General features: G+C 38.5%; 1 protein-coding gene across 7 annotated transcripts in view; it reads right to left on the bottom strand.

Moving 5' to 3' along the window:
- The window catches only part of HECW2 (HECT, C2 and WW domain containing E3 ubiquitin protein ligase 2), a 195,735-nt gene that overhangs the window by 55,796 nt on the left and 111,990 nt on the right, over positions 1-27,949 (bottom strand). For 6 of the 7 annotated variants that reach the window (XM_013187450.3, XM_013187454.3, XM_048058416.2 and 3 more), the window contains 7 exons: positions 27,627-27,734; positions 15,834-15,928; positions 11,793-11,868; positions 8,505-8,674; positions 5,930-6,072; positions 2,776-2,876; positions 376-1,710 (listed from right to left, as the gene is read on the bottom strand). In XM_013187450.3, the coding sequence (XP_013042904.3) occupies positions 376-1,710; positions 2,776-2,876; positions 5,930-6,072; positions 8,505-8,674; positions 11,793-11,868; positions 15,834-15,928; positions 27,627-27,734 (2,028 nt within the window). Of the gene's footprint in view, positions 1-375; positions 1,711-2,775; positions 2,877-5,929; positions 6,073-8,504; positions 8,675-11,792; positions 11,869-15,833; positions 15,929-17,990; positions 18,219-27,626; positions 27,735-27,949 lie in introns of those variants that run through there. The other variant, XM_013187458.3, reaches the window with a different exon arrangement.

Raw genomic sequence — 27,949 nt, 5'->3', positions numbered from 1 at the left:
AGGATGTGTCCACACATATAAGTAACTGCAAAAGGTAAGATATCAGCCTGAAACATGACTAAAAAATTATCTAGCAAGCAAGGTAATACTGTGAAATTCTTTTCTCTTCTTCACACTCCTTCTCAATACTCTCTCAAGAATTAAAATATGTCCTATTTCAAAATAAACATGTCTTGGATATTTCAGTTTTGGTATTTTTGTTAGATCAAAAATCCCAAGTGTCTCTCAAACAAAGAATTAAGTCTCACAAGAAGAAAACCTTTGAAAGATAATGACATTGATAATTTAAGATCCTTACTTTCAGATGTTCGTTTTTAATTAATTTCTACTGGCTGCAGAAAGGTCACTTTAATAAGTGCCTCCTGCAGTTGTTACCTCCAGTAGCTCCTTCAACCTGTGCTGTGGCACCCTCACAAGCTGCTTGGGCTCCTTCCGTTTCTTCATCCTGAGACTGGCTATTGGCAGCTGCCACCTGCAGGCTTCTTCTTTGCCAGATTTCTTCTGCTTCCTCTTGGTCTTGTAATTCACCTGCTTCAGCCTCCTGTACTTCCTCCTGAGGTAACTGTACTGCAGGCAAAGAGCCCGAAGTACTTGCAAAGTCTTGTGTTTCAGCAGCTGGCTGAGTTCTAGCCACATCAGTGGCACAAGCTCCCTCTTCCTCTTCCTGAGGAGAGAAGGTGGGAGTCTCAGGAAACCTAGCACTTTCAAAAGAACACCGCATTTCAACTGAGGAACGACGCACAGTTGCACTTTCGTTGCAAGAGCTGTCTGCCCCTTCCACATCGCTCTCCCCTTCCTGTCGGGTACTAGCCTCACTGACACTTTCCGTGCGAGCAGGATCACTCTGCTCAGTTTCTGATGACAGCTGGGAAGGTTCAGACCCTTGATCAATGGATTCTGTTTCACTAACACCCCTTCTGCTCCCAGCAGCGGCATCGGCAGCTCCTGCATCTGTACTGCTAGGAGGCTGCTCTACCTCGTGAGCGGCATATGACTCTCTGCCAGCCTGCTCTGCTGGTGTTTCACTTTGAGAACCTTGTGGACTTTCCCCTTCTGCTAACTGTGATGGTGGAAGCTCTGGGAGACTCTCTGGCTGGTCATCACTTGAAGGCAAAGGAGCTTCAGAGGCTGAAACATTTTCATTCTCTGCAGGCCCCTGTGTTACCTGATCTGATGAGCAACTTAAACCATCTCTTTCAACGCTTCTTGTAGCACCATTAAGCATTACCAAACCACCATCATCTTCCAAGGAAGATGGAAAACCCAGGTCTTGATGTAGCTCATGTTCCTCTTCATCCGAGTCAATGTGAAGCATCGCATTAAGTCTTGTGTCAGTAGGGAAGCTACTCCTCAGTTTTGGGGAGGCTCCACGTGGACGTTCACCAGAGGCAGACGTCCCAGGTCTGGGATGAGCATTGTGTTCTATTGCATCCAGATAGTCATTTAGTGAGTCCTGGCGACCTCTTGTAGGTGATGATCTTGAAGCACCTGAGGTTATCTCATCCTGGTCTGTTTCCAGAGTTGTACTAGTCCTTAAAATATGTCTCTGGATTGTTTCTCCAGAAGATTCCTCAAGGACTGGCCCATTGGAACACACTGTGGATGTATCGTGATGTCCTGTTGGCATGTCCTCATCATCCGAGGGGCTCCCCAAGTCTCCATTTACAGAGTTCACTCCTAGCAAAGTGCCGACTGTTTCTGGTGATGCATCTGCAGAGACACAACAACTGAATGTGAAACATGTAATGCATAGACAGTTCATTATATTTTCCCAGCATCACAGAAGTGATACATCACATCTTTCAAGGTGTTGGCTTATTTCAATCAGGCAAGTAAGTGAAGAAAATGCAATTAAAACAATACAGGCATCTACATCATTATAACAGCAATCACAGAATTTTCTCTGTATAAGTCTATTCTATTTTACAGGTCATAGAAAATTTCACAGGCATGGAATATTACTTTAGAGGACTCCTATTTTGCTTTCAAAAGACAAAGCATTGCCAAGCGTCTTGACAAACTGCCTGCAAAACCAGCCTCACAAACAAGGAACGGGTTTTCTACAACATCTCTCTTATATCCAGAAGCAGGATTTATACAAAACCAGTCACTGATGCCAGCTGTCCTTAGCAGCATGTAAACCTGCACCTGAGATCACATGAGCAATCACAAATTGTGCATTGATACACAATTCTATACACAACAGTTAGTTTGAATAAACTTAACAGACTTTTCCACTGTAAAGAATGGGAATCTACCTAAGCAAAGTTCACAAAATATTAAATACGTTTTGGTATGAAAAAAACGCCTAATGGACATGTGTATCTTTATAACTGTAACAGGTAATTCTCAGTCCTGTAAAAGGGGGATAGGACAGAGTGATCAGCATGGACACAGAGGCGGAATCTTACTTGCAACTGCTCATCTCAGCCAAAGGTAGCCAAGGCACACATCACAGAGTGAGAAGAAAGAATTACGATTCCCTCATCAATCCCATAAAATGAGAATCGTAAGCACATTCATTTAGAATATATCTAATAAAACAGGAAAACAATAGGATAAAAAGAAAAATAACAGGATAAACATTGGTGTTTTGGACTTACTATCTCCAAAGCCATATCTGAAATACCTAAAATATGAATCCCACTAGGAAAATCTACAGTAGAGGGGAGCTAATGGGGGAGTTAATTTTCACAGAAAATGTTAGAAACATAAATACATAGAAATTCTCTCTATACAACTATCTGGAGATTCAGATCAGTGACAAAGTCTCACCTTCATGAACTGAAGATGTGATTTCCACTTTGAACTGGAGATAGCCACTTACATGATCAGCTGGGAGCCTTCTGCCAAGATTGTAACTGAGAATCTGGTCTCTGCAAAAACAAATAAACTGCTGGTTTTGGTGTTTTTGTGTGTATGTGTGTTTTTTGTTCGTTTGTTTTGTTTTGTGCATGCATGCTTTTTTTCCCCCCAAATTTTGACTGGTTTTATTTTTCCAATATTTTGTATCAGAAGTTCTTATCAGGTAGAGTCAGTGTGAGAGATGGTAACTTCTATTACACTTTTAAGATTAGCCACATAGAATGGCTTGTATGAAAAAGCACAAATACCAACAATAGTGTAAGATACTGTTTGTTGATACACAAAACAGCCTAACAAACTACTATTTATCATTTTCAAATTCAGATTGTGCCCTATGAACTCTCACATATCCCTAAATCTGTTTTTAATTCCAAAAGAAACCAAACTGAAAAGGATCCCTTTCCCTTAGCTTCTCCTTCCTCCGTCAGAAAATATGTTTTATTATTAACAAAAACCTTTCATTTCTGAAAACCTTCTGCCCCCTTGTGGTTTTTACTGCAAAAAAAAAATCCTAATAGTTTCTTCACATTTTATTTCTCATTCAGTAAAGCACTTCTGCATCTGCCTAAACACATTATTACTTAGAAAAGCTTTTAATGCTAAGATTAAACTTCAAATAATTTCTTCAGTGTTTCTGACTTCAATAGGACTCAGACTTGATTAAGTACTTGTGTCAGCTTGAGACAGGATAAGATCCTAGGCTACACACAGCCAGAATTTACAGCCCCAGTCACTTTCAGCACATCTGACACAACTGAAGGGAGAGGAGGGGGCTGCTGAAGACCTTCATGGGAAATTGCTGCTACTTATGCAATTAGATTTGTACTGGTATAATAAACATCTCTCCCTCTACAGGGAGCATTCTTACTACACTAAGTGACAGACTAAACAGAATATAAGGCAATGATTGAGATAAACTGCAGCAGTTTGCATCCAAACATCAGCTTTGAGCAAAAAAAGCCCTGAGTTGACAACTTAAGGCAAAGCAACCTCTCCACACTGTATATGGGCCACAGGACATCAAATCATCACAATATTGTGTCCTGAATCTGTGTCACAGATTCATTGCTCAGTACTCCAATTGCAATTCTTCAGTTAGACTTCGGGGCATCCTCAGAAGATTGCCAGCTGTGAATTCCACACTTTTTACATAAGGCTTACAATGCTCTAGGCACTACAAGATTAGAGAAAGCAGTGACATTAACAATGTCTGCTTTGGATTCAGACGAATCAATAGCATCAAATACGAGCACAAAAAGCACAAACAAGCAACAAATACAGATACATTGGTAAAAATAACTGCAAGATTGAAGTCAGTTCTAACTGCAACATGGCAAAACAAAACTGAATACTTACCTATGTTTTTGCTACATATTTATCATATAGCCTTCCATATCCCAAAAAAATTGGTATATCAAATACACAGAACTGAAGTACAAAGAAAACAGGAAATGTCTTCGAGACCAGCAGTCAGGTTTCACTTCTCACACCAACAGAAATCCCAGAGCAGTTTTGGAATATAGCATGGAAATGAACACCCTAACATAGGTTTTGAAGCCAGTCTGTATCACTGTGCTATTTTTGAGTATCTAGCCGTGTGCAAATTTATTAGAAAAAGCTGCTTGCTCCAGCATATCACGATTTGTTGAGATGAAGCGATTCTTAGTAAAGTTAGGTTTTATGCCCTTGGGCAGGCTTCTTTTTTCTACTTTTTTATATTTATGGAATAAAATTCTTTATCAGAAGATGTCGTCAGAATTTTAAGCTACTCTTACAATTTTGTTCTTACATTACTTACCAGTGTAACCACCACTTTGGAAACTTAAAGCTGAAAACTCTTTTCAAATTGAGTTTGCTTTTCTCCATTTATGCAACATGTTACTTTGATGAGAGTATCTGTGAAAAAGGAGGCCAGTTGCTTATATCCTATTTTTTGTGTGAAAGGTTGACGATGCTGCCACTCCCTTAAACTTTCAGGCAAGAATATACAGATTTTCTTTCACCATCATTCCTCGTAGGCCTCATCCAATGGCCTCTTAAGTTAATGGAAACTCATTATCTTTGAGTATACAAAGCACATTTGAATAATTCAGTTCCTCCCATTGTCTTTTGAGGAATTACTTTTTCTAATTTGTCAAATAAAACAAACAAATGTCAAAATATTTAGACATAATAACATACCCTACAACGACTGCTTTCTCTTACAGGTAAAATTACAGTTTTGCATTCACAGCTGCATCTCTTGCAGACCTCCAGCCATCTGTTTTACACCAGCACTGTATCACAGTGCCTAAGTACCAAGTCTCAGGCTTTTCCGAGTGCATATGGCTGTCTGATGGCCTAATTTGATCATCCATTTGACTATACTACAATACGCAGTCCAGTAATCATCTTGAAGTACAAAACATCCTAAAAATGCATATGTTACTTGCTCCTTTAAACCATAACATACTGTTACAAAAAATGAACAGAACATCTAAAAGTAACACAATAGATTAATTTTGAGTTCCATTAGTTCTCTATTCATAGCATAAGGCCATTTTAATCTGGTAGTACACCAGCACTCTGAAAAATAAGGAGTCATAGCCTTGCAGTTCTGGTCAATTAGCTGAACAGATATTAAATCTCTCTTTTAAACTGACAAATAAAAATAAAATATGATATAACGATATGATATGAAATATAAAAACGATACAATAAAATTTGCTTGTTCTAAATAATTTGCACACAATCATACAGCATTGTGATAACAGTTTGCTTCTTGATTAGCTAGCCATAGGATAACATTTTTTAGGAGGGTAATGATTTTTTGTATAAAGACACTAAGTTGGAAACAAATTACAAACATATATAAAAAGATGTATGTGTATTCAGAATGGGGTTAGAAACACCACCATTTTCCAATTGGGCAATAAGGCTATTCAAATTCCACTTTAATTTCTTACTACAGTTACAGTACAAATTGTGCCTGTGCCACTAAGCCAGAAAGGCTGCTCTGTGCCAGTATCCTAGATGTTGAATCTCCCTGACAAATGAAAGTTAGCATTAAGAATGTACTAATTACCCAATTGCATGTCTCTCCAATAGTCTCTGGACTGGTATGGTTAGCTTCCCAAGAAAGCGCTTGATGATTGGACGACTCTTGGCAAATTTGTCTTTAACCTCAATTTCCAAGACATCTGTTAGAAGTGCAACAAAAGAATATTTCTGGAAGGAAAGAATATATTTGACACTATATCAATATATCTTCATTCAGAAGGCATGTGCATAATTACTAGTAGCTTGCAGTGAACTCTAAAAGCAATGATTGATGACTATGGCAGTTTCCATATTGCAAAACAATGTCAATATCATTATTAAGCACTGAATTTGGCCTCTCAGAAAACCTCTATCTTTTTACCATTCCTTGAAAATACATGTTTGGTAAGAAGCTGCACTGAATGAAAGCACTTTCATGGTCCACATCAGAAAGGAGAAAGCAATGTATACTAGTGCTTGCTTCAATTTGGATACTAGAAAGCACAAAGAGAAGGAATCCTCACTGTACTCTGTCATGCTACAGGAGAGTAGCAGAATCAATGCAGAAGAAAGGAGGAGTGCCTCAGTCTAGTCTGTGCTTAGTGAACTCCCCTTCCAACACCATGTTTTGTTGTAATTTTTTGTATGCATGACATTGGAAGGACAATGCACAGGCAGTGTTTTCATGAGCACTGAAACTAAAGGAGAGGAATTTTCCATAGATTTTTGCACCAAAGTTCATAAATCTTCCCAGTAAGCTCTAACAGAAGCTTTTCCTGCACTTGAGGCCTTCATACAAGATGGCACTAATTTATAAAAGGTTTTGTGATGTCTTGTAAGATCATCCTTCCACCCTCCCTTGTGGGGGGAAACAGCGTCACAGTCACTCTCTTCAGCCTAGCATCAATTTTCATGAATTTATGAATACTTCATATTTGGCATCTGTGCTGCTCTGCTAAGTCTGAAGATGGTCAAAAGATTCAACAGAGGTACAGGGCATGTGTTTAAGCACGCATGTCAGCAGGGAAGCACACTTACACACAATGTGATGACAAATTCCCTTAGGAAAGCAGACTTAGAAACCAAAGATATTTTTTCCTCTAGATTGTAAGATGTCAAACAAACAAAAAAGTACGGGTAAAATCTACACAAAAGCCAAAGTCATCTGGTTACACTTTTACTGTCTGCCATCTTTAAGACCTCTGAGCAAACTGGCTAATGTACATCTAGCTAAATAGCTGACAAGGTACTGAACAAGAAACAAACGAAGGAACAACTCAGCTCAGCTGTAGATATTGGCTAAAAATATTCAAAACCAGCAATTAAATTGAGCCATGAATTAAAAAAACTCCCTCATGCTGGGTAGAGCTGGGTTCCTGGGATAAAAAGAACTTAAAATTTGTTTCTCAGTTTAATAGAAAATTGCAAATTATTTTTCAGAAAGGAGTAGATGTAAAACAGGATCCATCCTGCACCACTAGGACAGCATAGATAATGGAATCATAAGCTGGTATCATCAGAGCATTGCTAGAGGGAAGATGCAGCAGTTAAAGCAAGCCAATACAATGTGTGCACCAGTGAACATTATCACTTTTCTAATAAGCTTCAAAAAACAAGGAGAACTGGAGGAGAAAAAAAGGGGGAAAAAATAAGAATAGGTTTTCTTCCTATCTACTGAATAATGAAACGGACAGATAGAAAGATGAAGAATCAGTTTAGAGATTAAAACTTGTATACTTCTAAGATTTTAAGTCTTCCACAAATCTACAGTCTTTCCCACAACCAAGCACCCCTGGGCAGTGCTAATGTTCACACTGCTCTCTTCTGCTTTACTGCTTGTTTGACTGTAATTTGTGGAAACATTTTCCAAAGCCCACTCAATTTTCTGATCTTCCTAAAGAACATATTAACATTCAAACAGAGTATAGGCATTTGCTCAATAGAAAATAGGCACAGATCAAGAATGATGCTAACTGGTCCCAAAAGGGTTAAGAACAATGTTCACAGTTTCCCACTTAAATATTAATCTTCAAAGACACTGCCTTGCTCTTCTGTGCTCAAAGACAGTTGTGGGACTGAGCAGTTCAAGTTCCTTCTTTAAGACCTGCACAACATACCTGGTATAAACCAATCTAGAAAACTGGCTTCTAACAAAGAGCATCCACTCTGCCTGGCAAAATTGAACGCTTGCCACCTGCTATGCACACTGAGGATATCATTTCCAAATGAGCAGTCATTGCCATCACTAAGCATAAATGCTCTCTTATTGTACCTTTTCTTAAAAGAGTCTTCCCACAACATATAATCCATTTTAATTAATTTATTTTTTGCAATTTCAAGGGATCTACAGGGCTGTTGAGTGATTCCAACTCTTTTAGCAGAGAAGTAAATGAAAACCTCACAGCACTGCAGCTTAAACACACGGCATAAATATGCAGATGATAGCTGTTTCTTTCCAACAACGGGGTTCCTAAAATTACTACAATTTTGGTGTCAGTTTAAATAGCTAGCTACAGAATAAGCTCCCAGCCTTCACAGAGTAAGGACTAATGCATAAAGAGAAAATACAAGCCTAGTATACTGCATCAGCTTATAAAGAGCTCTCGAAAGGCATACATTACCTCTCTGTGCCAAACAGGGTTAGTTGTGTTACTGATGATGGTCGACCTTCTTTCCTGACCATGATGAGCAAATGTAGGAAATGTACTTTTCTTGCCTGGCTGAATGGACATCTTTAGATAAGGATCGGGGTTGAAGAACATGCCTTTTTTAAGCCCAACTGCTCTAATATCTTTAAAGCAAAACAAAGAAGAAGGAAAAAGGAACAGAGTAAATTAAAGCTAGTTCACAAAGTAGCACATTCCTAAAATATTACCCAGGAAATCAATTCACCGTAAACCACTAAATAAAGCAACTTAAAGTTGCTAATAGAGTAACTGGATCCAATGTACAGAAGATAGTTGAAGCAGGAAGTCAAGTGTTTTCCTAAGAGAACACAGGGAGGAAAAGTATTGACGTCCTCATTTACATTTTGGACTCCAGTCATTTGTAATACAAACTTAGAGCATGAACATTCAAATGAGCAACAAATGTTTTTCTCAGCAAGGTATTTCCACCCTAAAACAAACAAAAAAAACCCCGCCATACAGTAGTTGCTCTTTTGCTGCTTGAGGAGAAATAGCTAAGATTAAAAAGACTGTATGGGAGGTAATGTAGTGCACTCAAGCTCTCCCAAAGCTGAGACTTTGAGAAACATGACTTTAAATATTCATCACCGAGATTGCTCTGGCCTATGATGCACACTTTATCCCAACTTAGAAGAAGATAAGCTATCCCACTTAAAAGGATGCAAGGCTTTCTGAAAATGCCTCTTTCTTGCTAGGGAAATCTCAGTATCGTAGCCCGTGCCAACTTTCAACAATAAACAAGAATTTCCTCAGATGCGCATCTTATACCTACGCACTTCAGTGAGAATATAAGCTTCATCAAGAACAGAAAGAAAGAGGGCATTTGTGATACAATATTAGATTTTAAACTTAACTCTGAAATATTTGTCTGTTTAGGTTTGCTGAAGCTTAAGATTTTTGTGCCTCTCTCCATTAGGTTCTCCAATATGCTGCACACAGTCTTCATGACCCTAATGCAATTGGCACATATATACTTAGATGAGCAGTCTATACATGCTGGCAAAATTCACTGCACTGAAATCAAATACTACATCTTCACAGTCAGTTAAAAAAAAAAAAAAAAAAGTCCTGCCTACAGTTCAAAACTAAGCTGTATAGTAAAATACTATGAAATATAGAGTAACAGCCTTTAAAAGCAACAACTTTGTATATGCAACTACAGCAAGTATATACATTACTCTCTATCACGATCTTTGCACTAAAGCTGTTCGGAAACTCCTACAGGAGAGACCACAGCAAAATTTCTAACAAAGATTCTCTGTGTGTAATGGCACATGGTATTTCACCAGCTACAAAAGGGGGGAAAAGCCTGAAAAGACTAAGACATGTTAACAATGAAAATGCAAAGCAGTTCCTCTACAGCCTTAAAAAAAAAAAAAAAATAGAAGCATATCCACATAATTTTGATTTATATCAGTCTGCAAAAGCACAGATTGCAAACCTGTCAGAACTTCAGACGTGTGGCAGAAGATTCTTCTACTCCATCAATAATATATTTTCACACTGATTTACTAGTATAATATGGTAATAAATCATACAATAACACTAATGATGTATGAGAGATAGAATCATGATTTATTAACAGTACCTAGTGAGGAAGATATACCACGTGGTTCTCTTAAGTATTCTGTATTCATTTTAGAGATCACTAGAAAACATCTCCTCCCACCATGTGATATTCAACAATTTGAAATGCATTTATCTGAATGCAAAGAATCAACTGACTGTTTTCAGTCAGGGAGTCCATAACCCAGACAATTTATTAGTGATCGCAAAAGCTTATGCAACAGATTTGGTATTATGGTTGTGAGAGTTGATCGTTTCATCGCATTTTTTTTTCTGTAAGTAAAAAAAAAAACAAACACATTTTTTCCCACTGCTCGAAACTTATTGCTAGGTAGTATCTTGAAACCTGTCAACAAAAGAGAAGGTTATCACCCGCAAACATTTTGAGATCTCCTTGAAAAAGTGAATTTCTAGGTCTGAAATAATACAGAGAAATTCTCAAAAACAGAATTATTTTTCTGCACAAGGAGTAATTCACAAACATATTTCAAAGAAAACAATGCTGTCCTCCAAAGGAGTACAGCATGAAACGTAGGAAATAATGTCATCACTGAATCATGGCTCAGCTTTGATTTGCCACAATTTCAGTTTAAGGTTTAACATAATCTTACATTTAGAGTTATCATATTTATCTGTTAACATAGTCACATGAGAAGTCAGGACCAGATAGTTCACTTTGGCTTCAAAAATACAGTTCTCTAGCATCTTAATCGAAAGATGCCAGACAATTATCTGTCACTACACCATGCAAAACCCAGGATATTAGAACATTCTCTGATAAGCACACTAATAATCCATTAAAGATACAATAAAGTTAAAGAGGCACATTCAGATGACAACAAAATGCAGGCTCACCACATTCTACATGAGCAACCAAAAACATGGAAATTACATGACAGACCTGTCAGGCAGGAATTTAGGAAACTCCTCAAGCCGAGTTGTAACATTCCGTTAAACACAACAGGTTTTTCAGATTTCACAAAACAATTATCTTTCTAGCTCTCTATGTGACTCTACAATGTATTAGTGCTATACTGATTAACTGCTGCAAGACCATATCAAAGTTTATTGTCTTCTGCTCTACTCCTACAGCGTTTAAATGTTTTCATTGTCAGCTCTTCTGTATTCAGAAACATTTTTTTCTGTCTTCACTGAAGTTGAATATGCTCTAGTCTAACAAGACTTCCTGTGGAATAAAGTGCTAATCAAAACAAGTGAAGCTGGTAGACTGTATCCCTCAGCTATTTTACTGTAGTGACAGCTTAGCTCTGTCTGTTACAAGTAAAGATTTTTTTTCTTTTTAAACCACTACTTGCAGCCATTGCTTTGTTACTACTTTCTTAAAAGTGACAGAACCAGCTTGCATTTTATTTAGAGGCTAAATTTTTTTTTTTTGTTCGTTGCACAAAGTAGAAATTTTTGCAAATTTCTGATGCTGAGATTCATCAAATTCATTTCTTTCGTTCCTGGAGATTTGTCAATCTGGCGTGTTTTCAAACAGAAGTTCTAAAGAAATTATATCTTTCAAGCCACTAGAGTGTGCTCCTAGAGAAGCTAAGGAAGAAAAGTGCTCTATTTTTAAAGATTTTTAGAACATCTAATTATTTTTTTTATAAAAATAATTTGTAAAGAGCATATTTGTGTTGTCTTTTTTACCTGATAGGGTAAAGCTGACTAACTTCCGAGAGTGCTGGGCTCCAGAAGCACCTTCATCCGTGCCTTCTACTCCCATCTGAAGAGGAGAAAGAAATAACATGCCACAGAAGTTTTCATCTGCTTTATACATTATTGAAGATGATTATGCAGCTGCATAGAGGCATGCATGGGAAGAATCAGGCCAATTACTGCCTGTTACCAGGGATGAAGCTACAGCATCCATTTCTAGGAAAATATTATTTATGCCACACGGTGTTAATACACTAGTCCTTGGAATCTTCCAAACAGAAAATCAATCACAGAAAGGGAAACACTATTTTCTTGTGAGTTTCATTTTTATAAAATAAAATCAACAGTATGGACTGGTAATATATATATGAAAGCATGAGCTAGCCAGTGACAGCATGTGTAACTTTTGTCACTTTTCACAAGTGGGCAATTTACCATGCAACAAAAAAGGCAATGGGATCAATAAGATCAAAAACCTTCAGATTTATGAATGAAAGGTCTTTGTAAATGGAAAATTACATCAACGATATCAATACAAATGCCATCTAAAAGCTATGCTTATACTACACATATATTCAGGTTTGGTTTCTACAGAAATCTCTGACTAGGTAAAAGCATTACCTCAAAATAAAAGGCTTCTCATGTATTCATGTCTAAATTGCTATATCCACAGAACAGTTCCTTCAGCTGACAGACAAATTTCTCTCCAGACAGAGATGTGCATCCAGCAGAATAATCTAACATAAAAACATCAATGGAGCTATACTGAAAGTCAAACGGTTCTCCGTGTAGGCAGTGCACTCACTCCCAGACACAGATTACGCACAGTGTGCTAAAAAAGCCTCATCCAAAAAGCTTTATATTAGTGATAAATAGGAAGTCATCCAACCTATTAAACAAAATAAGCTGATAACTAACTTGTACACCTGTGGGTGGATGAAGTATGTAAAGCAGCTTTTAGCACCTGAACAGTTGTCTGAAAGCAGAACTAGAAGCTATGGGACTGAAAATATTTCTGAAGCTGAGGTGGCCAGACTAGAATGTGCAGTCCATGAGGAAACCACTAAACAAGTCAGAAGTCCTTTTGCTATTGCTTTAAGTATTATCACGAGCTTTCAAATACTTCCCAAGATGATTAGCAAACAAAAGCACAATCAGAACAAATGCTGGGTGCAATTGATACTGAAGGATTTATTCTGTTGCAAAATCCCATGCTTAGCATATAAAAGCAGTCAAGTCAATAAAGCGATACAGAAACCATGATGACGTTGACATTTGGCATCCCCATGGGCCTCAGCAGCCTCCTGAGGGAACAGACTGTGTCAGGAAGTTGCAATGCTCCCCACCCAGCCTGTTTCCCGTCCTCATTGCTGCGGTCGTGATTCACCGTCGTTTTCAGGGACAAGCTTTTCTCACCAGAACACTCTCAGCTCTCTCACCTCCCCACCGAGCACAGTATCATTACTCCCACAACTTCGTAAGGATACACAAGCAGTGACAGCTGGTAATAAAATTATGAGGGCATTGAAAACACACCGGGTTAACTCCAGCCCAACCAGCATCCTCCTGCTTAAGGAGGGTTGCTCTGGAAGCAAGAAGGGGCCAGTCCCGCTGGGAAGGAGAAGCCAAGCAGACAGGGTTGCAGGAACTCTGCACGTATCAGTGTGCTCTACTTGACTCCTTCTAACAGGCATTGATTTCTTGTTAAGAACACTACTCATCAACAAAAAGGTTTTCCTCTTTCTGTATGTATCTTTCCACTATATCATGGACTACAAGTAACATTGGTTATATTGCTAATCATTGCTTTAGTATGTTTTACAGAAAATATGATTTGCCCACAATTCAGCTATAATAAAACTAATTATAACAGTGTTCTCTAGCACTTCCACAGTTTCGTTCGTTTTATGCCATTTTCCAGCTCCATTATGATCTGAACAGCAGGTTCAGTTTTTCTGCACCAATTGGAAGACTTGATCCCACCAGACACACTTACATTTTGGCACTACAAAGGCTATCTCACCTGGTGTAAGGAAGTGTTTCTGAATACTAAATCAGTCCTTGCTTTTCCTCTAGCTGAAATGAACACAATATTAACTGCTTATCCAAAAATAAGATGAGCTGAAATTCCTGGTGGAATATTCCATTAGCATGAGGAAAACCAGAAATGGATCTCCCACCAAACCATGCAATGCAAAAATTCAGCACGATCCAAGTAAGCAGGTAACTTATCACAGCTTAAAAAAAAAAAAAAAACAAAAAACAGACGGAATGGTCATTTCTTGACTTTTACCACTCTCAGGACCAACGTATCTGTCACAAAGGACATGACACACACAGTGCTTAAGACTAACACCAAAAACAGGAAAATGGTATGAGGTATTAATGCTTAATAATAGGTATACTTATGCATAACTAACCCAATATGATATTTTATAGGAGGCATCATCTGAGCTATCATATGACATTCTCATCAGTGAAACTATCAGCTCACTATTACTGGAAGTCTGTGTTGGTAGAGCAAACAAAAAGGTTTACATAAAATTACACCTTCCATCAGGAGTACAAATTCTGTAGAATACCCAGGATCCTGTGCTACCTTCCAAAGGAAAAAAAAACAACAACTTCCATAGTGGCAGCAGGTTAACCCCACAAGATGGACCAATGACTCTGACAGATGGGTTTTCAGGTAACTCCCAAATAAATAAATGCATATCCAGAGAGAGGAGTTCAGATGTCTTTTTGCATAACTAGTCTTGAAAAAATACCACTAAGTGGCTTGTATGACAAGACCAAGAAAATATACAAGCTTAAGTGGTTTCTTCATTACTTTGAGTTGCTCATTTTTTATTTAAAAACAAAACATAAAACAATCAGGCTAGCTTTCATTCTGTAGTTTATAAATTTATATTAAAGACAGTTGCTGCCAAGCTCACTAACTGTAGCACATTTTCTTCTATAAAGTATCAAAAGCTCCTATGCCTGCTGTGAACATCTATTGTTCATAGGTCTAACTATTAAATGATGCTGTCATTTAGGTCAGGAATTCTAAGAGAAAGAAAAAACATTTGGTATAACGAGACATAGTCCATGACAGCGCATACAGTATCACATTGCCATAACATTCACTTGTATATAAATTTACAATGCTGAAGAACTGCAAGATCAGATTAAAAGCAAGCAGCTTAAATAAATTGTGCTCTACAGTATCCTCAACACTGTAGTTGTCAAGACACCACCCTGACAGATCTAATCTTAAATACTTGGCAGGTAATATCAAAAAATCAAATGTACTGTGAGACTTTATGTCAACTGAAGATCTAGCCTGTTAGATGAATTACATCCATCAAATGCACCTGGATACAAGTTTGAAAGGTTCTTCTTATAGGTTTGGAAGGTTCTTCTTATTCTTAATGGTATTTATTTAAACAACTAAAAAACTCCATTAAAACTTCTAGGATTTCAAAAGTGCAAGTAATGAAATTGTAATAAGGCAAAAATAAATCGTGAAAGTCAGAGAATTATCTAAATTTCAATGGTATATGAACGCTCCAAAAAATTCAATAATCTCTGCAACAGCAGAGTTTTGTACGGTCTTTTTTTTATATATACTAGTAACTGCTATCTCAGCAACAGTTTCATTTTTAATAATAACAAATAAGTGGAGACTTCCGATAAGAATTCTGTTTGAATTAGATAACCAGTGTGAAAAATTTCTAATATGGTGTTAAATTACATCAAACTGGCAGCATTAATATTGAAAGCAAGTAAAATGAAATTGTTATCATAAAAGATTTCATTTCAACTTGGTGATTTTTACCTTCATTTTATCATTAAAAATACCAAACCATGAAAAGCATCCTAATTTCGGTGACTGTTGTCATTCTCTCTCTCTCCCTCTCTCCCTCTCTCTCTCTCTCTCTCTCTCTCCAAAAGTTGCACTTAATAGTAAAACTAGAAGACTTCTATTGATAGGTTTGTCTGGCAGTTAATACCATATATAAAGACAATGAATAAATAGGTTAAACTTACCATCACAGCAGGGTTTTTCACAGTGATACATGGAGTAGTAGCTCGGAGGGCTCCACTAACACCATGGTAATATTTAAAACAGATCTTTATTTCAGCTAGAAGACAAAATGAAAATCACATTAAATCCTTTGTGACTGACAGTAGGCAAAAGACAGACAACTAAAGGAACGTGTGTATGGAGAGTTGCCGTTCAATTCTGTTCATTGCGCGTGAGTTTAGGCTGATTCACCAGTACAGTTCACTGGTACATCTTTGCTGTAGAAGCACACAATAACTGTAAGTGAAATACATTTTCTTTTGACCTGTAGAACAGGACTGCAGACAATCAGGATACAGATTCAGGATACATTTCCCTGGATTGTAATACAACCCTATTTGCTGTAAGTAAACTGTGCTTTTTAGTCTGAGTTGACTCTTAGGAGATGTAGGAGAAATCATCAGATCATCTACTGTGATCATTATTGTGCTCTTTGCTGCTCTTTCTCCACTTCTCAAAATTAATATTGACATATGGACTCCAGAACTATACACAACACCTAGCATCAGCCTCACCAAAGCTGAATGAGAAGGATCATTCCCAAGTCCTACCAGATGCTCCTCTCTCTATATATCCAAGAAATGCAGTAGAGCTCTTAGTCACAGGTTACACAGCAAGTTGATGTTAAGGTGTGGCATACACTCACTGACTCTGCAGGCATGGCCGGACTGTCTTTCATTCTGAAGCCAGCAGTATCAAAATTGATCTTATTTGGTTGTGCCCAGCTTGATAGTTCATTCTATATGGACCTTTGATTGCTTTTATCCAGATGAAACCATTACAAACCCTAGGTTTATTTTCAAACAGACAATTAAAATATTTAAAAGCACTGCATTTCTTTCAGTAACTCCTGCAGAGCCCCACTAATGAGATTTCCCTTTTGGTGTTTTCTGTCAAACCTTTTACTATCGTTTAGCATGCCTATCCAAAAAACCCTTGATCCTTGTAAAATAAGAAGGTAGTAATAAGAGACAATCTTATTTTTCTAATATCAATTCTAATATCAATTTTATTTAATATTTATATATTTTATATATATAATTTATCTAATATCAAATCTAATATCAATTGAGCATGAGATAAAATATTATAAAATTCAGGCTCTTATCACTTGGATTCTGCATTAGCCCTACAGATATCCTGACATTCTGGTAGGAATGGAGATCCAAGTACAGTTGTTCATGGTGGAAAGCTATTAACATGCTGTTCAGAGTGCTCTTTAAAGCTCATTCTGTATGAGTACGATCCATCACTCAGTGATAAGCCTTTAGAAATACTTTAGCACAAAATTAAGAATAGAGCAGCTGGTTATCTACTCTTTGTGTATTCTGCAGGTTGTATTTCTGCTACTATTTCAATATAATCATTATGAAAAAGACTTAATGAACTATTTGCTACTAGCTTGATTCTTGTCAGACTTCAGAAGAAGTTGCATGATACTTATCTGAAGGAAGCCTGAAGCACTTTATACTGGAACACGGGAAAGGTGAACGTTTCACCACACTTCTGGTCCCACTGAATAAAGTTTTGTTTGCTAAACTGCATTTGCTGCAGACAAAAGAGTATTATGTTTCAGTGAAGCCCGACCTCTACTGTTGTTCCTCTGCATTCTTCTAACATAGCAGAACAGCTATAATCACAGCTGCCCTTGAGCCTGTGGGATTTTCCCTATCTTGAACAATCTCCCTGTTTTCCTTCCCCACTGGAACAACTCTTCTGTAGGAGGTTGATGAGGGTTTACCTGTGGGTACAGAAATGACCACGGCCAGACAAAAATGGCTACAGGCATGCACAAATTACAGCAACCGGTTTGGACAGAACCAGAGGGTGTGCATAAAAGTACTGGCAATTCAACTCCTTTCACTTGGTTTAACAGTATGTTGGAAGCCCAAAAATACAAAACTGCATGTACTGAATATATTTGTGGGACATGACTCCTTGAGGGCTGAAGTACTTCATCACTGCAAGATAAAATGCCCACTTATCCCTACTCAGAAGGATGAAAAATCCATTCTGCAAGTCTGCTCAGCCAAGAAGGATTTTTTTTTTAAATTTTAATTTTTAATTTGCTGCAGTAAGTCAACATTCATTTAAGAGAAAGGATGCACCTCAGAACTGACCTTCAAAGGCAGGAGCTGGGCTCACAGGGAGGGAGGAGGTGGAAGAACTTCTGATCCCTCTTCCTCCCACTCTCAGTTTGTCACTTCAGAAAAAGAAGCTAGCACTGGAAAAGCTATCAGCTGCTGCTCCTATTTGCAGACATCCCATAATGCGGACAGCAGTTTGTTATACATTCCCACTACACTGGCACTTAAATTCTCCTGCAGGCAGAAATGCTATACTACAAGCTTTGGATCCTTGGATTTCTTCCTCTCAGCGACTTCCACAAGCATGCAGTACTCCCCAACACCTGTATGTGGCTGGTGGTAGAAGACAACATCTGATTCAATAAATAGATCCGACGATCCATTTCATACAAACTCAATTTAGGAAAAAAAAAAAAAAAGAAAAAAAAAAAGCTTAGGAAAACTATTAGAAAAAGAGAAGTTAAGACATGACATCTGGAGACAACTACTCTCACGAAGAGAAGTAGCATTGATTTGGTTTGGGCTTTATACAGCTCTACACACAGGAACCTTAGAGGTGCTGTTAGCATTGTGTCACTGGGATTAACAGAGGAGAAGCTGTTCTTGAAATTCAGCATGAAATTGAAAAATGGGCTATCTGGCATGCTTACGCCAGATATTGCTGACATGAATATAGGTTTGCAAAATCTGATCTTGTACACAGCAAGAATACAGTGCCCTCACAGAACCAGAGACAGCTAACTAATTTTTTATATACATACATATATTTATTTATATACATATATATAATAGTGCTAAAAAGTACAATTAATACTTAACAGTGAAAGAAATCTCAGAGGAATCCTGTCAATTCAAAAAAGCTGAGGATGTAGCTCTTTGACATTTCTTCTTCTGTGTTATCAGAAAAACTGTGATTTGAACATTTGTTCTTCATGTCTGATGGATTTCTGTGCCCCAGATATATTGAAAATATGTGTCTGTGCCTGCTCCTGATAGAACACTTCTCTACTTCTTACATATAAATAAGGCCCCAAAAATACAAACAAATCTTCAGAAACAGTAAGCTCCTGCAAACAGGACTTGAATATTTGGAAAGCTGAGTTCAATACCATACTAATATACAGGCTTCCTCTCAGCTGTTCCATAGTACAAACTGCTAAATAGCATGCATCACCTACAGTTTTCCTAGTTTCTTTTATTCCTCCTGCCACCTCATTTTCAGGTGTTTCCTTTAAGTGTAAACTTAAACTTAAAATCCAGCAAGGGGAAGACACTTGTACCTGACCACAGGACTATTTGCTGTCTTTCTCATTAAAGAAAAATGTGACCTTGCAGAACAAAAACTATTTTCATTCATGGGAAAAAGTGACTGTACCTAGCTCTCCGTTCTCACTGCCACACTGTCCCATTGTCCCTGACATTCCTCCAGACATCACACAGACCACGAGGAATTCCTACAGCAACCAGACATTTCCTCTTCGTTTAAAAATAGGACAAAATGAAATCGGGGTATCTACGATTCTTTGAAAGATATCACAGAGCCATATAAAAAGGGATACCTGTTAATTAATCTGGATAAGACCATAATCCCCTTCTTTAAAAGCTAATAGCTGTTAACATTTTATAACCATAGTTTTATAGCTCAAGTCCATTACATAAAAATGTTGGAATTAAGAAAGGTGTCACTTCAGAAAGGTTTCTGGGACTCAAACAGTGATATCTGAATTTCAAAACAACTCCTGCCTGAAATGCAGCATAACGCTGAATTTCCCTCTATGGACCATGCACTCTTGCCTCTTCAGTAACAGAGAGATCTGCTTATACAAAATAATAGTTTGCTTTTAAAACATCAGTAGTTCTCCGAAGTCCTCCATGTTATCTGTGTGTTTCCTGCCTTAAATATTTTATCTTTGCCTTTAAAAAACTGCTTTAGGATAAAAAGATACTTATAAGACATAAAGTTGGAATACATAAACACAAATATCATTCTAGAAGAATGCATTCTTCCCAGGAGACCAATAGTTCAGGAAAACAAATTTGTTCACTTTAAGAACAGTTTGTCCCAGATATATCTGAAACACCTATATGAGAGGTGGAGCTGCCCCATACTCCACTGAGAAGGGATGGCAGAGACACCTCCAGAAAATAAGTCGAATCCTTGCTGGGCTGCAACAGCCTGTGGAGATGACCCGTGCTCCCTGCTAGCTGCACAGGAAGTGCACAGCAGCTCATAGCTCCTGGACTCTGCAGCGAGATGCCACGAGTCACTTAAGCTGAATCCATGGCTCTCTGCAGATATAAACATATGTTCCCACAATAAGAAAAAGCTGACATCAGAGAAACTCATATAAAAAAGTATGAGAACATGTTTTGCAAAGCATTTAAGAAAACTCTGGTATGAATTAACAAACTAAACACAAAACAAATTAGATCACTCACATTCAGATTTTACAAATGTATAAAGGGAGAAGTAATCCAAGGAAAAAACACCAGGTTAAACCCTAATTTTTCCCAGCTGAACACAAACAGCCAATAGACAACTGCAAGAATTTAAAAGTGCTCTGCACATCCTGTCAGTTGAATTTATTTTCTTAGCGTGACTGTTCATTAAACACAACCTTCTTGTTCAAGTATTTAGCACTCTTTCCTCTGCATCATTCTAACCAAGCATCTCTTGGATTACTTCCTACTCATTAACAGCGCAGCACAGCAAACAGCAGAGCAAGTGCCAAAGCAGGCTGCCTCCTGGCACTCTCCCTCTCCCTCAGCAGGTATATCACGAAGTTTATTTTACAGAAGGAAGGATTTAAAGAAAAAAAAAAAAAAAAAGGGAAAGTGATTTAAGCAGAATTACAGAGAGCTTTTTAGCTAAACTAGTATCAGTAACAGATGAATTCTGTCCCCCCTGGGGTCTCTCTGCACCTAACCTGCTTCAAAGGAAACCACTAAGCAACAGTTGCTCAAATAACAGCTTACCTGTCCCTGCCGCCTGCACTCACTTTGCTGCAACTCTGAGACATTTCTACTTACAGTCATGAGCCCTGCCTGTTACATTCCAGTTTGGGAAAAAGGTTAACCTAACCTTTAAAACAAAACACTGGGCTATTATGTGCTTAAGGAAGTCAACAAGGCTTGCCACAAATTGTAAAAAACACAAGACAAAACCCTATTTCAGTTATTTGTGATACACAATAATAGCTAGTAAGAGACAACAGATATAAATAGCAGAAGTATAATAAAAGTATTTCTTACTCAGTGAACAAGTTTATAAATAGGGTTGGGACAATAACCACGAGAAGCACAGTGCCCGGGTAGAGTGCTGGAAGGGTACTGGTTACACAGCACCACCCAGGCAAGCATCCCAGGCTCAGAACAATTCAGTGTGAGGAAAATATGATTTTCACAATTTCATTTAAATGGTCAAAATATAAACACTAGGTACAGGTAACAAGTTACGTTGATAAAGCATTTATTAGCACTGACCATTGACCAATGTTTTGGGCAGAGCACTAAACTGTGCTCCTATCCCTACTAGACAATAGCAACAACTCTTCACGAGAGCAGCCCTTTAAAGCTAAAAGCACATCAAGTTCAATTATGAAACCAATTTGTTTTTCTTCAATCTATATTAGTTTTTTTGTGTGTTTTTTTTTTTTTTTAAAGAAAAAAGGGGGCTAGGAGTGCACTCTTCTAACTGCAAAGTGCAGCAAATTTCAGTCTTGGTATGCTATTTTTACAAACTTTGTAATTTCATCGTAATGGGCACTGAATACAGAGAACTCTATATAAAACCTCATTTGTAACATGATATTGTATAATGCAAACACATGTATCATCACCACGCTTTCTGAATATATCTCAGAGTCATGCCACAAAAGTGAGAGTTTAAGGACAAAATAGAAACAGTCTGTGCAGTCACCCATCTGAGCATTGCAGTGTGGCACCAGCAGTGATTTAACCACAAACATCCCAAGAGTGATTTGGAAGTGATTCATGTGACAAGACTGGCAGCGTCTGGATGAATCCCAACAGTCGCCACTATGGATTATTTTTTAAGATGTAAAGAAAATATACGCAAATCAATGTTTATATTCTATTCACAGTAATGGCTACGACATCAAATGTTGAAAGTAACAACAAACACAGTACACTGCAAGGAAAGCAGGTGAAGGCCTTTCTTGTGGATACTGTTAATACACATGGGCCCAAGACTATAATGGATAAACACAAGTCAATAGGACATTATTGCTCAATTCAGGTAACTCAGTCTCAAAGGAAGCTCTTGGCCTGCACCAGTATCAATAAACCAAGCAAGTACAGACTCAAGTACAAACACATGACCATCCATACTGCTGAACGGTCACTGAGCATCCCCGACACTCCTGTCCAATGTGCTGGGGAAGGGAGGACGGGCTGGCTGTATGGACACAAGCGCCATGCTGTGCCACTTGCTCCCGGCAGCAGAAAACACACCATGGTCTGTTTTAACTACTAGGAAGTTTGCAGGTTTAAGTCCTAGGGACTTTGTGCCTACGGAAGTACATAAGCACTGCAGTTATGTGTTGCCTGACAGTGACCACATTATACCGATTCTCCCCCGTGGCACATCCAGCACAACCTGTCTTTGCCCACATTGCAGACCTCAAAGCTGCAGTTTGTCTGTGAGAGGCAGCTCTTATCAACCAGTCTTCAGAACACCTCAAGCTTTCTATGGTATGTTTTTTCTATCACCAAGATTTCCATGAATCATTTCCACTCCATCTTTCTGCTACCTCTGTTCTCCACAAGGAATGCCATCACCTCTGCTCCAACACCCCCGAAAAGGAGCCCTTGCCATCCTGAGCTCCCAGACTGTGATGCCCCAAGAAGCTCTCTGCCATGTTAACTCTGCTCCTGGGACAACTGCAGCCTCTCCTGCACCAGACACTAAAAGTCCTGACGTACTTAACAGCCTGATGTCATGATAAACACCACATGAGCATAAACATAACCATAAACACAAAGGCACTGAGCTGTGTTTCACCTTCACACCGTTGCCATCAATTCAGAGTGACACACCTTGAACTCATCCTTTCATTTCACAGCAGAAGGAAGAAAACTGTTTGTAGAGCTGCGGTCATGTCTAGCAATCCTTCTGTAGTCTGTACAGCAAACAACCTGAGGGAGCCGTCTAGTGAGTCATTGTTTTCCTTTCACCACATTTTTGCAAACTTCAAAGCAGAAAGTTTTAGTCACATCTGTTATGGAAGGAAACACCATCTTGCACATTCACCTTGTTGAATCTCTGAAGTGACAAAGATCCCTTCCATGCTCACAGTGCACTTCTGCTCCTTCCCCAGGTAAAACAAAGGAGCTCCTGCCTCTGCAGGCTTTGGCTCTGCAGTTCAGAGCCAGTCACTTCATCCGGAGGTGACAGCTTAAGGATACCAGCTGCTTGTGGTGGTGAGCTGGGCTTTGAACTTATTTTCCTTACAAACTCCTTTCCTCCCCCTCCTCCTCAGCCACTCCCCTCAGAGGCTGCTTGCACTTCTGGAATATATTAAGTTCACCTCTCATTATTTCACCATTGACTCCTTTGATTCTCTCCTCTGCAGACAGTTTACGGATTTTTTTGTGTCGATTTTTTTTAAAGCATGTGAGAGTTTTCTTTCATCGTCCTAATATAGCTAATTTGGGTGCTTTGGGGGAATTAATGCCTGTTTTTAGTATGAAGATAGTGAGATTCTCCCCACCCTGTTTTCTGAGGGCTGCCTGATCTGAATAGAGGAGATGGCCTTCAGCTCTGCCTTTACAAGGTGCTTGCTTGGGAAATAGGAGATGGTGGATCTATAGGGAGGGATTTTAAGAGAAATAAACTGAATGACCAGAAAACTGAGTTAAAAGATTGCAGATACACAGTAATGTAAAATTCAGAAAAAAAGTTTAACCAAGGCTTAACTTTAAACATGAGTATAAATTCCAGAGACTTCAATGAAACTATTAATAAGTTTATAATTATCCTCATGAAAAAATAGGTTCCCAAACTAAGGCATAAGATGCTTTTTTTTACAAGGTACAAATCTGAGGATTTCAGAAGGAGCTTGAGGCCCAAACCAGCTGACTCCCACTGATTAACATTAACGCAATTAATATGGAAATCCTCCTTCTTCATAAGTTTCATTTGCATATGGCTTGTTAGCGACGCTACCATCCTCTGCACTCTGCCCTGGAGAGATCGTGCATTATGTGTGAAAAGATATGCCATGTCCCTGAGCTCTGACACTGCTGGGATAAAATGCAACCAAACCCTTTGGGATCATATGCACGCTGACTGATCTCAGCTCATCATTCCACATTAGTAACTTCAGTTTAATCACTTTTCTTGCCAAAAAGACAAATAGCTTCAGGTCAGATTCATTTATCCTGGGCTGAGGATGGACATCACGTTGAGTATGAGCCAGCAACTGACCTCATCACAGGCACAGCAAACCACCTCACAGGTTACGTTAGGAGGTGCATGGCCAGCAGACAGATGGAATTTGTTATCCCCCTCCTACTCAGTGCTGGTATGGACACACCTGGAATACCTCACCTAGTTTTGGGTCCCTCGAGTTCAAGAACATGGAGAACATGGAGAGGGGAGAGCAGAAGGCTACAAAGATGGTTGGATTGAGAAAACGTGATCTGTGAGAAGAGGCTGAAGGAGCTGGCCTTGTTTAGTCTGCTGAAGAGGAGGTTAAGGCAACATCTAACTGTAGCGGAGGTAGTTTGAAAGACGTAGTTACAAAGATTACGAATTAAAACTCTTTTCAGTTCTATCACAAGATTTTAAACCTTGCAACGGCCCCAAATTTAAGCTTCTGAGGTTCAGACTAGATGCCAAGAAAAATCTTTAACTGTAGAAAAGCTGCAGTACTGGAAGCATCCTAAAGCATCTGCAAAATCTCTGTCCCTAAAGGTTTTAAAGACTGAGCTTTAAAAGCCACATCTGACCAGGTAAAGTGTTGGTAATAGTCCCACCCTGAGCAGGAGGTTGGATCAAAGACCTTCAGAGGTCCTTTCCAACCAGCATTTCGACACTGTGATTAATCTCCAGCTGAGTTTAGACTGATCCATTTACACAGTTTGTCCATCCTTTTCCCACAGATATTATCGTCTCTTATTGGATCTGCTGCTTCAAAAAATCAAAGATACTGCTGCTGATTGTACTCCCAGCTCTTCCTTTCATTCCTAGCAAAGCACTGCTGAGTTGGTAACGGTCTGCTGCATGTCATACCAAAAGGAGTAAATATGACAAACCCCTAATACCGTGACATGTATCTGATACATTCTGCCTCTTGGCAAAGACATTCCTAAACACAAGAAATCTAAAACTGTAGAATTATTTCCAAAATTTGGAAAATAATGGCAGATCAACGCATCAGAGATACCTTAACTTCAATAATCCGGCACATATTTACTGGGCACATAATGGCCCTTGAATTTACCTCTCCCTCTTGCTATGACAGTGCTACAGGGAGTACAAATTATAACAGCACCAGGGCAGGCGAAAGAGCCTAAAGGTGAGCTAAGTTCATCTCCATGGCTGGCCCAGGCTGGGCAGTGTCACTGCGGGCAGACCACAGCGAGAACCCAGGCTGCATCTCTCTTTCCCCAGCCCCCTGGAGCTGTGCAGCAAGAGGCAACGCCACCGAGGTCATACCTGAACCATGTGGCCACCTGTGCATTCACTGGGGCTGTGATGTAGCGATACATCGCAGGGAAATAACGTAACATCACATAACATAAAGGAGAAGCTGCCTGTAACTGCATCAGAGATGCTCCCCCACTAAAAGCTAAAAGGAAAAGCCTTGCTGAGCAAACTTTGTCATGTATTTGGGGAGTCTCCCAATTTAAAAAGTGCAATTCAGTTAAGCATGTCAGTGCAATTTTTGGCCTCTTACTACAAGCACAAGTGTCACCGGTGACATATTTATCTGTCACACTATGTGCTATAGCAGCATATGGTCATAAACATTCCTTTTTACAGTTCTCAGCTGCTGTGTAATTGCTTCTCTTTTGTTCATAGTATGGCAGTAAAACTGTTAATTAGTAAAGCTAGCCACAAGCAAGGAACACATATCCTTCTCTCCTTATATCAGTTGCTTGCAAAGTCCCAACTCTGTTGAAACCAATTTTAAGTCAAAACTGCTAATTCTTGAAGCATTAACCTAGGTTACTTATCCACACGAACTAAGAGCCTCACCTCCACACATGACACAGCAATGCTAAAGGACACAAGCCAGCTGAAGGGTACAAATATCCTTGAAGTCAAACTGTCAGTACAGGCAACAATATTTATATAAGTATATATAAGAGAAAGAAGAGGCAAGGAACCCTTCTAACATAGACTTTAATCTGCTTTAATGACACTGTCTTTGGCAACAGTAAAGTTATTTTTTTTAATCCTTATTATTTTCTTGACCTTCATCTTCAGTTCAGCCATTTTTTTCTGTAGTAAGTTTCTGAAATTGATTTTGATTTTATCCCATTAAACCTTTATTTTTTTCCTTGTCAAAAAAATGTGCTGTGCAATGCATAGATTCACTTGGCAATGTTCAATGACAACTTCTAGAAAGAAGAATTTTTAATAATTATCTACAGAACAGGGGTTCCAACACCTGTTAAAATGCATGTATTGATGTTATATCCATTAACTGGAAGAAAAAATTCTGCCAAAACCTACAGTTAGCAGCACTGCAGTGTACAATGAAGAAATGGAGTGGGAGTATATATATATGTATTTTAATTTATGGAGATTCATTACTGTGAGGCTAAACAGGTGGTAGAGCAGCTCACAGCTCTTTTGGGACTGATTGCCACTTTGATGATACTCATATCAGAGTTTCCAACAAGCTCATACACAATGTTCTAGAATTAAAACATCCAATTTCTGCAGGGGATCACATACTTCAGACAGTAAAAATACTCCTTTTCATTAAAAAGCAAACAACAAAGCAAAAATATCTCACAGCAGAGTGGCTTGCTTCCTACAAATCCTGGTCATCTAACGAAGTGGTGAAAAGCTGTGATGTGAAGCTTGGCTACCAATACACTTCCTGCAGAGCTCAGCTGAAGAGTGTTGCTTCCAGTCACACCAAGATTCAATCTTTCAAAACCATCCAGTGGTTTCCCAGTGTAATGAAACATCAGTTGAGAAATCCTGACACAAATAGACAAGAGGCTGGCACTTCCCAGAGACAAATCTAACCTTAATACTAACACATACTAGCAAGAACTATTGCTTTTTTATCTTTTCCTTCATGTGTATTTACCATTAATGCTTTGTCCAGCTGAAATTTTAAACTTCCTAGAAGGTACTTCATCTTTCAGTGCATATATACTACACAACATTGAACAAGGCAATTTTTTGTTCCCTTAAACTGAAGTACATTGTCCAAGAACATCCCTACAACACAAATGCAGTTCTGAGCTCAACTTTTTCTTTTTTGTAAACTCTATAACTTTTTTTTGTCACTCTATTTTTTGTAATGTCTGGCAAACACATTGAAAAATATGCTGCTGCTTAGAAATATATGATCAATTTCTTTGGTTTATCAGGGTTTGACAAAATGCATACCAAGCACTATCTGGATGGTTTCCCTTGACACAATGGCATGCTTGCCTTACACTGGATAAATATGTACTCACATTCCATAAAATAAGGGCCAGGTTCAATTCGCCATACAATTTGTCCTTTCTGTGTGCCAGTCACTCCACGATTTTTGGAATCCCAGAAATTGGCTGGAGAGTTCTCATCTGTAAGAGGAAAGAAAAGAAATTGTCACATAGTATTTAGCATTTATAATAGCAGGGTTGCTTTTTTTGTTTGTTTGTTTGTTGTTTAGTTCAAGAGGCCCAAACACAAAAAATAAATTCTATTAAAATAAATAAATATAAAAGCAAACTGGCAAAAGGTAAATGGCTTCTCTTTTACAGTTGATAGATAGATCAATTTATGCAGAGTGAGCAGA

Source organism: Anser cygnoides, chromosome 6 (genome assembly GCF_040182565.1).
Source record: "Anser cygnoides isolate HZ-2024a breed goose chromosome 6, Taihu_goose_T2T_genome, whole genome shotgun sequence".
Classification (NCBI taxonomy): domain Eukaryota; kingdom Metazoa; phylum Chordata; class Aves; order Anseriformes; family Anatidae; genus Anser; species Anser cygnoides.
Note: the sequence above shows the minus strand (reverse complement) of the source record. Positions and strands in the feature narration are given on the sequence as shown.